At 34.6% G+C, this 13,127-nt stretch overlaps 1 protein-coding gene across 1 annotated transcript; it reads left to right on the top strand.

The window, feature by feature from the left end:
• Positions 1-99: 99 nt before the first annotated feature.
• On the top strand, positions 100-3,299 carry LOC115995351 (probable glucan 1,3-beta-glucosidase A). Its single transcript, XM_031119875.1, has 8 exons — positions 100-345; positions 565-684; positions 857-1,048; positions 1,465-1,620; positions 1,765-1,934; positions 2,055-2,204; positions 2,399-2,751; positions 2,924-3,299. The coding sequence occupies exons 1-8, from the start codon at positions 166-168 to the stop codon at positions 3,103-3,105; spliced, it is 1,503 nt and encodes a 500-aa protein (XP_030975735.1). The 5' UTR covers positions 100-165; the 3' UTR covers positions 3,106-3,299.
• The last annotated feature ends 9,828 nt before the right edge of the window (positions 3,300-13,127 follow it).

Here is a 13,127-nt window from a genome sequence, read left to right on the forward strand (position 1 = left end):
ATCTAGTCAAGCCGGCACTATGACCTGGAGTTTTGACAAATTAGATGGAAGATGTATAAATTTGGACCATAACAGACCCCTAACCCTAACAAGAAAATAATGACTTGCTAGACTTCCTCCATATAAATTATACGAAGTCTTTTGATTTCTCAACGAGTGGAGCAGATGGCTCACCATTTTCACTTGACCATACATTTGGTTCTTTGTCTTTCATGTGTTGTAACTCTTTCCCTTGCTCAGAGCTCCAATTTGCCATTTAAAGCTGTGAATTTAGGATGTTGGCTTGTTACAGAGGGATGGATGAAGCCTTCTCTCTTTCAAGGAATACCCAACAAAGATCTTCTGGTATTCAGTCTATTAGAATTACAGCCACCTATGCATTACCTAATCCCATTCTGCCACTTTTTAATCTATCTTTGTTTTTACTCCAACTGTTGAAAAAGTCCATATATGTCATACTATTGTTTGTTTAGTTTTGGAAAAAAAAAAAAAAACATTAAATACTCATCTTCTTAATTCATCATTGATAATGAATAATGTTGCTCTATGTTTGGTTTTTGGTAGGATGGAACTCAAGTTCAGTTGATGTCTATAAAGCTGCAAAAGTATTTATCAGCAGAAAGTGGTGGTGGAACTATTGTTGTTGCTAACCGAACATCAGCCTCTGATTGGGAAACTTTCAGGGTAAGTACTTGAGTAAAATTACTTAGCATTTAAATTTAGCATAAATGATCACCTCTCTTAGCCCTGCAGAAGTGGAAGTTTTGTACACCAGGTATGACATATACAAATTAGCATCTTTCAGTACTTATTCCTTGACAACATTACTACTATGCTTTCCATAAATATGATGCAGTTGTGGAGGGTCGATGAGACAACTTTCAATTTTAGAGTGTTCAACAAGCAGTTTGCGGGGTTGAAAGGTTATCAAAATAGAATAGTAGCAGCTGCGACTGCACCTGGCAACTCAGAAACATTTCAAATCATAAGGAAAGAGGATGATCCAAACCGAATTCACATCAAAGCTTCAAATGGAAAATTCCTTCAGGTACCTTCCCTCTTTAAAAAGTTGTTGGTTGAAATGCATTTCCACACTGATTAAATTCACGCTTTCTTATTAAGTTTTTGGGATAAGTGGTAGTTTATTGTGGTATCAAAGCCAATCATTAAATTCATGCTTTTCTTTTTATTAGTTTAAGATTTCAAGATAAGTGGTAGTTTATCATTATCATCATTCTGATAGTCATTGCATCCAAGGATTCTGGGTGTTTTTTGATGGCTTGATAAACCTTAAACCAAATGAAAATAGTAGCAAACTAGTTCAATTCATTTGATAGGCCAAGCAAACAATTAATTGATTGGATTAAATCAATCCACTTGCTCAATTCAACTATCTCAGTTAGAGGAACAAATGCTGAAAATGACTGACTGACATGATTATTGTACTTTCTATGTTCTAATTAGGCACAATCAGATACATTGATTACTGCTGATTATGAAGGCTCAGGTTGGGAAGATAGTAATCCATCTGTCTTCAAAATTAACATTGTCAATACCCCACAAGGTGAATACCAAATCACAAATGGCTATGGCCCAGATAAAGCTCCTCAAGTCATGCAGGTGAGGTTTTAGCTTGTGGCACCAATTGGATTAATATTAAGATATTCAAGTTAGCGAGTTCAGCTTAATAACATGGAGTTAATTTGTAAAATAAACATGATCAAAGTAAGCAATCAAATGAATAAATATATCTTTTCATCCCAGGATCATTGGAACACTTACATAACTGATGAGGATTTCAGATTCATGTCATCAAATGGTCTGACTGCAGTGAGAATTCCAGTTGGGTGGTGGATTGCACTAGATCCAACACCACCAAAGCCTTTTGTTGGGGGCTCTTTGAAGGCCTTGGACAATGCTTTCACATGGGCACAGTAAGTCGTAGTGAATCATGCCAGAGCCATATATTATAATATGTTTATGGTACTAGACCTTATTAAGAACAAAGTTTGTAACAAATTACTATAAAATGATGTTTTCTCTGAAAATTTTAGGAAATATGGGATGAAAGTAATTGTTGACCTGCATGCGGTTCAAGGATCACAGAATGGAAATGCTCACAGTGGGACAAGAGACGGATTTCAGGAATGGGGAGATTCCAATATAAAGGATACTGTGGCAGTCATAGACTTCCTAGCAAAAAGGTTCAATAAACTAAACTTTTATTCTTACTATAAATTACCATATGTTTGATTTACTGCTATTGTTTTTTGATAAAATGGTTTGAGAATGCTCTCTAAGAGTGACAGACCAAATGCCGTATAGACCACTCCAATAAAAGCAGCTGATGAATTTTGAATGTTCCCTAAATTCTAAATTATACCTTATTTTTGTGCAGGTATGCCAACAATCCAAGTCTTGCAGCAATTGAGTTAATGAACGAACCTTTTGCACCAGGAGTCACTCTAGACAACCTTAAAAACTATTACAAATCCGGTTATGATGCTGTGAGAAAGTACACACCAAGTGCTTATGTGATCCTCTCAAACCGGTTGGGGAATGCTGATCCAACGGAGCTACTCTCATTTGCTGGAAACTTCAATCATGTAGTCATTGACGTGCATTTCTACAATCTATATTCGGATGAGTTTAGCAACATGAATGTACAACAAAACATCGATTACATCAAAAATCAGCGAGCTTCAGCACTAAAAACCGTGACAACTTCCAATGGCCCCCTTAGTTTTGTTGGTAAGTCCCAAAATACGTACCTTTTTAATGCTATCAACACTAGTCAACCTTAATCTGCTTAGAACCTTTATTTTAAATTCGTCCTAAATTCGCTTAAAATTTGATCCTCATCTTAAAATCACATGATCAGCTTTGAGTCATATCCTGCTAATCGTGTTGGCAAATTTTGCAGGAGAATGGACTGCAGAATTTGCTAGAAATGGAGCATCAATGCAAGACTATCAGAATTTTGCAAAAGCTCAACTGGATGTCTACGGGCTTGCCACTTTCGGATGGGCATATTGGGCTTACAAGTGTCAATTTGAACACTGGAGCCTCAAGTGGATGATTGAGAACAATTATATAAAGCTCTAGATCCCTACAATGCCTACTAGTTTTCACTGCTAAAAATTTAAATAATGCAAGACCTTAGCAAGGTCATATTGCTTTGTACGCCAAGGGATGTAGTAAGTTTAATGTCATTTTAATTACACAAAAGGAAAATTGATGCAATCTTTTGCATATGGGGTAACTTATAGTAATAGCAAAACTTCAATTATCATTGACAACTATGGTTCTTCATCCAGCCTGTCTCCAGTTGCGGAATTGAAGAGTGAAATCTATATCTACCTTATTTCAACCTTAATTATCATCAATTCATCATCAATGACTTGTCCAAAACCAATGCTTCACATCAATTCCATCAGGAGCGGGGACTGGCCACATGCAGTGGCGGTGCCGCACTGACTTGAGGGGGTTCAATGGGACAAAATATATATATATATATATATAATATAATAATTTTATAATTTTTAGGTTATGACCACCATAAAATAAAAATTTGAATCCCCAAAAGCAAGTCTTCGGCGACGAGTGCCATGACAATCGGTGGTTTTCCAACCCTCATTCCCCATCATGTGTGCCCTGTCACACGGAGCTTGCCAAGCCATGCAACCCTGCCACCACTCACACATTATCACGTACACTAGACCACGACACCACCAAACTAATTTGACACCAGCCTTTATCTTGACATTTAAAAAAAAAAAAAAAAATCCAACAACAAACCAATTTAATTTAAAATTTGGGAATAAAACATAGCAAGTCCAAACAAAAATTAGTAATTTGTTGATTTTAAATCTTAGAAAAAGATAATTAAGTGAACAGTAAGGTGTAATCACTAAAAGACAATTAAGTGTAAAGTAGTGGAAGTGAGGTGTGGGATAGTGGGGAGTGAAGACCTTTTTTTTTTTCAATGATTGAATTGTTGTGTTGAATTTTTAATAGAGTAATATAAAAGACACAACAAAAATTCTTCCTAATGAATTACAAAGTCGAATAAATTTTCAAAGTTGGGTGAATTGTTAAATAAATGAATTGAAAAGAGTAATATAAAACTAATAAATAATAAACTAAAGTATTCTAACTTGTATTAAAAAAAAAAAAATTATTATAGTACTTTATAGTAAGGATTTCCAAGATTATTTAATCTTAGCAATAATAATTAATATTTTAATAAGGAAATCACATGTTTCACAAATATTCATCTCCTACCTAAGATTCATCTTCTAAGTGAACTTCGTGTTGACTTGAAAAATCTTCCTATGGATCATGGATTATGACTTATGAGAAAATATCTATCTTATTATCCTAATGATCAAATTTAAATAAGAAAATATTATTTACAAAAGGGTCATTGTTAACTTCTTCAACACAAATTCGAATGAACTCCCTAAAAAATATTTTTAGAGCCACCACTGGCCACATGATGTGTTTGAATCATCCTGTTATATGGACAAATTAGTCTGAGCCAAGGACATGCTTAATGCAAACTTTAAAAAGAGGGTAAAGAAAAAAAATAATTCAGTATGGTAGTTGGGCCAAGGCTAAATTTGAAGAATTCAACATTAGAGTTCCTACTTCCTAGACTATAAAGTATAAACCACTTTAGTAGTTGTGGGCTTGTGGTAGCAGGGGCGCCGAGCTCCTAATTCTTCCTAAAATAAAAATTTATATATCAAATTTAATTGATGGCTCGCCTCAAATTTTTTATTTTTTTAAAATTGTATTGATATATAATATCACTAATGCATCACTTCCCCAAATCTTACACAATTTAGCTCATTCAATTAAAGTTTACTTAAGTATATTTCAATTTAATTAGATAAGTTCTAAAAAAAAAAATTAGATAAGTTTATATAAATTTAATTGATCATTTTTCTTATTATTACTCGTATACCATATGTAGCTTATTAAACCCAAGCATATTCAAGATATATGTTTCCTTGCAATAAATAAGTAAATATCCTTACCATTCTTTTAAGTCTCTTTACTGTCTTACACATTGGTTTCTTGACAAGTAGGAAGCTATAATCACGACCCAACTGAAAAGGACCGTAAAAGGAAAAAAAAGAAAAAAAAAAAAGAAAAAAAATTTGGCTTACTTCTAGTATTTTTTTAATTGGACATGTCCTTCTGTTTTAAACTAGCATTATACCTGTGGGATGCACGGTTTAATCAAAATTTATACGTAAATAATTTTTTTATTAATTTACTTAAAATAAATGAATATTTTACTTTTAAGTTACATAATGAATGCATGTTGTGTGAAACTAAAGTATCATAATATGCATATATATATATATATATATATATATAAAATTGAATGGAAGATGGTAGAGGTACCTGATATATATATATATATATATATATATGTAAGGACTCAATTTGTAACGACCCCAAACTAGTATTGGGTTCGCACGTTTAAGGCCCAAACAATAAAATTTGTAGAGCGTGGGTTGAAAGGCTAGGCCTTGATCACCGGACAATGGTTAATCATGGTACTCATACAGAGGTGAACCATGTTTGCTCAAGAAGTCTTTCTCCTCGGCATAGCCTGGGAGGCTCTGGTTCTTGGCCTTTTTTCCCAGCCTTCTCTCTGGATTGTTTACTTCTCTTTTTATATTAGCCTTTACTCTTCCTCTAACGTCCATGTGTAGGTTTAGCTTTCCAGGGCTGATACTTGTCCCATCAGCCCATACTTAAACTGGTTGGGGGTGGTTGTAAAAGCTGAAAAGCATTGCTTTGTCTGGCGCAGAGTATTTAATTGCAGTAATGGCAACCTTTCCTTTGTCCTTTGTCGCTATATTGTCCAGGGGTCCTTTCTCCATCAATGTGGAGGTGTTCAGTTTTTCCTTAAACTGTTCATATACAGCACTTGCACTTTCTTTCAGGAGCGCGCTGGGATGCCGAGGATAGAATCATCCTCGGCTATATCTCTAGGCCATTTGGACCTTCACTGTATGTCCTCGGCAATATCCCTCCTCGGCTCATGCCTTGGGCCCTAAAGCAAAGTGGGCTGGGGTCACAAGTTCTTTGGCCCCACAATAGCCCCTCAAAATCCTGCTGTCCGGCCCCTCGGACGGAGAGGAGGGTTTTGGTGACGTCAGGCCTATGTCACGGCTTGCCAAGCTTTGTCCTTCATTAATGTCAGTGTCTCTTCATTCCTTGAGTTTTCCTCATGTCGTGCTTTTGCCATTTCATTACACGAGGCACGTCTTTAATAAGTTCCCTTTACGAGGCAACGCCAATCCAACAGTTGTAGACGGCGTTGGGAGTTGAGTGGGAATTATCTCGTTTGTAACTTTTCTTGGAAATCTGTACAGATTAAATGCCACCAGACTTGCCCTCCGTATAAGAAACAAGGTAGGAGGTCATTTCTTTGGCGTACAGACCCCTCAATCTTTTCAAATTCCTAAACCACCTGCTGTGCTCAAAGTCCTCACTGCCAGTGGGATTAAGCCTTAGGGAGTGATATGGTTGGGGCGAAGATGAGGGTGAAGGGACCACACCCTTTCCAGAAGTACTGGGTCTCTCCGAGACTCAAGATGGTCCGATCAGGGCAAGGGAGACAGAGACTCAAAGCATTTCTCCCCCTTGACAAGGCGGGAAAGAAGCCTCTTCTTCCTTTAGCCAAAATCCGAAGGAGGTGCTGGTCGCATCAGATTTTTGGTGTGATAGCACTGGGGTTGCTCATCGTCGGTACCATCCCCTCTCTCTCGAGCGCTGCTAACATGGCGCTGACCTGATGGGAGTCAGAGCTGGCACGAGGACTAGGCATCCCTGCTTCCTCCTTTTCTCCTTCTCTGGTGCCTCCTTTTATCTCTGCTTCTTCTTCTCTTCCATCACTAGGGGCATCCTGGTGCTTCTGCTTCTTCTTCTTCTGCCTCTTCTCCCCTTCCATCAATGGGGTCATCCTGACACGCTTAGTCGTCATAAGCGTAGAATTTTGAAGGATTTATCGTTCCCTTGTATCTTTTTCCTTTTTTCTTTTCTTTTTGCTTTTGTAGTTAGCTTCTGGTATAGGCTTGCTTAAGCTCTTCATTGTACGCTGTACTATTTCTTTGTATTAATAAAAGATGACTTTATTTTATTCTAAGTATTCTTTCTTTTCTGCAATAGTTATATTGTGAATGGATGTGCTACTATTATTTTGAATTCATTGAGACTAACAAGCACAATAATGCCGACCTGAAAAAGGTTATACATACAAGACTAACCGAGATAACAGTTGAATGCTCTGTATTGTATATGAGGTGATCATCCGAGGATGGGTAACCCAAAATGAACTATTCGAGAAGGTCGCTGAGCGCTAAGGTGCTTTGCCACGTTCCTGACAACATTCATAGCCTTAACCATTTTTGGCATCCGGTTCGAGGACCGAGGTATGATTGTACCGGGCCTAAATACTCGTTTACATTAGTTTCCCTAGAGCTGGGGATTCGAGGACAGGATGGGATTTCCATTCTGTCTAGGACTTAATCCATTTTCTAATGACTAATCTCTCCATAGGTTTGAGTCCGAGGACCATACAATACCTTGGTTCTGTCCATAACTCATAATCTTCTTTAATTAGTTGGTTTTCCCATAGGTTTGAGTCCGAGGACCATGCAATACCTTAGTTCTGCCCAAAACTCAAAATTTCTTTAAGTAGTTGGTTTCCCCATAGGTTTGAGTCCGAGGACCATGCAATACCTTGGTTCTGTCCAAAACTTAGAATTTCTTTAAGTAGTTGGTTTCCCCATAGGTTTGAGTCCGAGAACCATGCAATACCTTGGTTTTGTCCAAAACTTAGATTTTCTTTAAGTAGTTGATTTCCCCATAGGTTTGAGTCCGTGGACCATGCAATACCTTGGTTCTGTCCAAAACTTAGATTTTCTTTAAGTAGTTGGTTTCCCCATAGGTTTGAGTCCGAGGACCATGCAATACCTTGGTTCTGTCCAAAACTTAGATTTTCTTTAAGTTTCGAGGATTAGCCCTTCGACCAAGGTTTGGGGCTTTATGTTGGAAGCCCCTAGAACTGCCCGTGTCGCTGGTGCTTCGAAGCGTAGCCCCTAGTGGAACTTTATATACAACAACAGGTTGCTGGAAGTGATGAAGGGGCTTTCGCAGGCCCTTGTTTGACAAGAGCACGAACCACCGCCTGTGCCAACGCACAAGCCTTCCCACAGACGACGCCAATTGTAAGGACTCAATTTGTAACGACCCCAAACTGGTATTGGGTTCGCACGTTTAAGGCCTAAACAATAAAATTTGTAGAGCGTGGGTTGAAAGGTTAGGCCTTGATCACCGGACAATGGTTAATCATGGTACTCATACAGAGGTGAACCATGTTTGCTCAAGAAGTCTTTCTCCTCGGCATAGCCTGGGAGGCTCTGGTTCTTGGCCTTTTTTCCCAGCCTTCTCTCTGGATTGCTTACTTCTCTTTTTATATTAGCCTTTACTCTTCCTCCAACGTCCACGTGTAGGTTCAGCTTTCAAGGGCTGATACTTGTCCCATCAGCCCATACCCAAAGTGGTTGGGGGTGGTTGTAAAAACTGAAAAGTATTGCTCTGTCTAGCGCAGAGTATTTAATTGCAGTAATGGCAGTTTTCCTTTGTCCTTTGTCGCCATATTGTCCAGGGATCCTTTCTCCATCAATGTGGAGGTGTTCAGCTTTTCCTTAAACTGTTCCTATACCGTACTTGCACTTTCTTTCAGAAGCGCGCTGGGATGCCGAGGATAGAATCATCATCGGCTATATCTCTAGGCCATTTGGACCTTCACTGTATGTCCTCGGTAATATCCCTCCTCGGCTCGGGTTTTAGGCCCTAAAGCAAAGTGGGCCAGGGTCACAAGTTCGCTGGCCCCACAATATATATAAAAGGATTTTCAATAATACATTAAACTTTAAGGCTCAATTAATCACATATATTTAAATGGAAAACTCTTGAATTTAATAATTAAAAACTATCCGAAACAATAATTGAAATAATGTTTAAGTGAAACCTCAATTCAATAATTAAGAACAATCTAAATTATTAAACATTTAAAAATTCGAAGTGTAGAGCGACTCACATGAGAATTTAATTTTTGTCCTTGAAAGCATGGAAGAAGGCGCTGAAACTCGAGTGAGTTTCACCCTACCAAGTTTAAGTCATGTGCATTGCATGCTACATGTGTGTGTATATGCATGAAAAATTATCTAAATTTAATATTTATTGTAGAAAAGAGGTGGTGTAGTCTTACCCCTGTCTAGTTAATTCTTATTATAATTCCTTTGTGTAGCGTGCAAATATGCATGAAAAATTATTTGAATTTAACGTATATTGTAGAAAAGAGATAGTGTAGTCTTACCTCTATCTAGCTAATTCTTATTATAATTCCTTCGTGTAGCGTGTGAATATGCATGAAAAATGATCTGAATTTAACATATATTGTAGAAAAGAGGTGGTGTAGTCTTATCCCTATCTAGAAAAATATATTTTTTTATTAATTTACTTAAAATAAATAATAAAAATAAATGAATATTTTACTTTTAAGTTACATAATGAATGCATGTTGTGTGAAACTAAGGTATCATAATATGCATATATATATATATATATATATAATTGAATGGAAGATGGTAGAGGTACCTAATATATATATAAAATGATTTTCAATAGTACATTGAACTTTAAGGCTCAATTAATCACATATATTTAAATGGAAAACCCTTGAATTTAATAATTAAAAACTATTCGAAACAATAATTGAAATAATGTTTAAGTGAAACCTCAATTCAATAATTAAGAACAATCTAAATTATTAAACATTTAAAATTTTGAAGTAGAGAGAGACTCACATGAGAATTTAATTTTTGTCATTGAAAGCATGGAAGAAGGCACTAAAACTTGAGTGAGTTTCACCCTACCAAGTTTAAGTTTAAACTTAAAGTTTAAGTCTTGTGCGTTGCATGCTACATGTGTGTGTATATGCATGAAAAATGATCTAAATTTAATATTTATTGTAGAAAAGAGGTGGTGTAGTCTTACTCCTATCTAGTTAATTCTTATTGTAATTCCTCTGTGTAGCGTGTGAATACGCATAAAAAATTATCTGAATTTAACATATATTGTAGAAAAGAGGTGGTGTAGTCTTGCCTCTATCTAACTAATTCTTATTATAATTCTTTCGTGTAGCTTATGAATATGCATGAAAAATGAACTGAATTTAACATACATTGTAGAAAAGAGATGGTGTAGTTTTATCCCTGTCTAGAAAAATTATTTTTTTATTAATTTACTTAAAATAAATAATAAAAATAAATGAATATTTTACTTTTAAGTTATATAATGAATGCATGTTGTGTGTGTTAGGTTCTAAAGATTAGGATTTTATGTATTTAGAACTCTAATGTGTAATGTTGGCAAACCATGATCAAAACAATGTATTTAGAAGTATTTAAAACTAGCTCAAAGTTGTGTGTCAATGTAAAGTTGGAATCGAGTTTAAAGCAGGAAGCACTGTGGCTTTCGGCCTGGCTCGATCGATCGAAGCTTAGGCTCGACCGATCGAAACTCGGGCAGATTGCTTTTCTGCAGATTCGTCCAACTCAGCCCTATTTGTTTTAAAACGTTTTTAGGGTTTCTTATTTGTCATAAGTATAAAAAGGCAAACCTTAGCCACGTTTTAGTGTTGCTCATATTGCGGTTTGTGTAAATCTCTTGTGAGATCTAGAGGAGAGGAGCTTTCCTTTACACAAACTTAGGGTTTTCAAGGAGGAGATAATTTCTACACCTTGATGATCAATTCAGTTGCTGCTATTGAAGTTTAAAGACTACACAAGCGAGTGTGCTTGTAGATGGTGGGAATCCAAGAAAGAAGGAGTCCGTGGATTCGGAGCTTGCACGTGATTGTGTCAGTAAGTTTTACTGGTTGGTAGTAATAAGAAGTCGAGCGTGGGGGCTTGTAAGTCTTATTGTATGAACTTCGATTCTTTCAAGATAGTGGATTCAAGTTTACCTTGAGGATAGCTAGGTCAAATCCTCCCCAGGTTTTTACCGGTTTGGTTTCCTGGGTGATCATATCTTGTGTTATTTATTTTCCGCTGCTTTGCATAATTTGATCTTTTATATTGTGATAACCTAGACTTGTTTAATTGGACTAAGTAACAACTTGGCTAATTACCTAGGTTTAATCAATTGTTTAAGGGGTCTAAAAACTAACAGTGTGAAACTAAGGTATCATAATATGCATATATATATATATATATAAAATGATTTTCAATAATACATTGAACTTTAAGGCTCAATTAATCACATATATTTAAATGGAAAACTCTTGAATTTAATAATTAAAAATTATTCGAAACAATAATTGAAATAATTTTTAAGTGAAACCTCAATTCAATAATTAAGAACAATCTAAATTATTAAACATTTAAAAATTTGAAGTAAAGAAAGACTCACATGAGAATTTAATTTTGTCCTTGAAAGCATGGAAGAAGGCACTGAAACTCGAGTGAGTTTCACCATACCAAGTTTAAGTCTTGTGCATTGCATGCTACATGTGTGTGTATATGCATGAAAAATGATCTAAATTTAATATTTATTGTAGAAAAGAGGTGGTGTAGTCTTACCCCTGTCTAGTTAATTCTTATTATAATTCCTTTGTGTAGCATGTGAATATACATGAAAAATGATTTGAATTTAACATATATTGTAGAAAAGAGGTGATGTAGTCTTACCTCTATCTAGTTAATTCTTATTATAATTCCTTCATGTAGCGTGTGAATATGCATGAAAAATTATTTGAATTTAATATATATTGTAGAAAAGATGTGGTGTAGTCTCATCCCTGTCTAGCTAATTCTTATTATAGTCCATTTGTTTTGCAAGGAGGTAGAAAACCCCTCTTTTATATATATATATATATATATATATATATATAAGTTAGCGTTAGTATATAATAGCTAAAATATTAATTTTTGGAAATGGTATCTCATATGGATTAGTATTTCAATTGTAGGTTTTGGTAATTAGAAGTTAGCACGTAGTAGTTAATAATTAGAAAATTACTTTGCAATTTTTTTAAACCAACCCCTTAAAAAAGTTTTAGAAGAGTTTAAATCACGTTAATAAATTATCTCTCTATTCATTTTTTTTTTTTAAATCATGTTAAAATAAAGTTACTAATAAAATTATTATTAGTAAACATTTTTTAGCCTTATCTATTTAGCTTTGTTGCCAAATTTATATAAACTCTTTTATTTTATTTTATTCCTTTTTTTTTTTGAAGAATATAACACAACCAAAAACCTATAAATGATAATTTACATTCAATATAAAGAATATAATCAAAATTATTCATAATTTAAAATTAAGAAATTAACACAAATTATAAATTAAGATATAAATTTAGAAAAGCAATAAAGAATAAACCTGTTTGTTTTTTCTATCACTTTGAGAGTGTGTTTTTTATTTTTATTTTTTTTTACACGTAGTAATATAATTTAAATAATAAAAGAAGGATTAGATGAAGAGTTTGAATTGTAATCAAATTAAAAAAAATTTATCAACTTATAAATTATAATAATAAAAGGATTAGATGAAGAGTTTGGATTGTAATTAAATTAAGATTTTTTATCAATTTAGAAATTATAGAAGAAGAAGATAAGTACAAAAAAAATTATATTAATTTTTTCAAAATTCTAATTTTTTTTTTGCAATTTAGTGCAGCCACTTGGCGCAACTACAGCTTCTATGCCCAACTTTTATTATATAGTATAGTATATGATATACAATAGCAAGTGGTAGTGGCCCTACACCCTAGTGAGTTTCAATCTCCACATTTTATTTAGTTAGTGGATGATTTGACAATCTCTTATTAAAACAAAAAGAGATTCCTTTTAAAAAAGTATTGGAGGTAAGCTAAAATATATATATATATATATATATATATATATATTTATATGCTGGAGATTATGGGATGAATAATGAGAGAATCTAAGTAACTTTAATGATTTAGAGACACAAGTGAATTTTCTATCTTTAAGACAATATTTTCCACCACTTAATAGTTTGCTATATGGTCA

Source organism: Quercus lobata, chromosome 6 (genome assembly GCF_001633185.2).
Source record: "Quercus lobata isolate SW786 chromosome 6, ValleyOak3.0 Primary Assembly, whole genome shotgun sequence".
Classification (NCBI taxonomy): Eukaryota; Viridiplantae; Streptophyta; class Magnoliopsida; order Fagales; family Fagaceae; genus Quercus; species Quercus lobata.

What these genes read in the sequence shown, in the direction of transcription:
- LOC115995351 (XM_031119875.1), top strand. Translation starts at nt 166, where the DNA reads ATGGCTCACCATTTTCACTTGACCATACATTTGGTTCTTTGTCTTTCA. An exon ending in TACCCAACAAAGATCTTCTG is followed by an intron (nt 346 to 564) that starts GTATTCAGTCTA and finishes GGTTTTTGGTAG; the next exon opens with GATGGAACTCAAGTTCAGTT. An exon ending in CAAATGGAAAATTCCTTCAG is followed by an intron (nt 1,049 to 1,464) that starts GTACCTTCCCTC and finishes TGTTCTAATTAG; the next exon opens with GCACAATCAGATACATTGAT.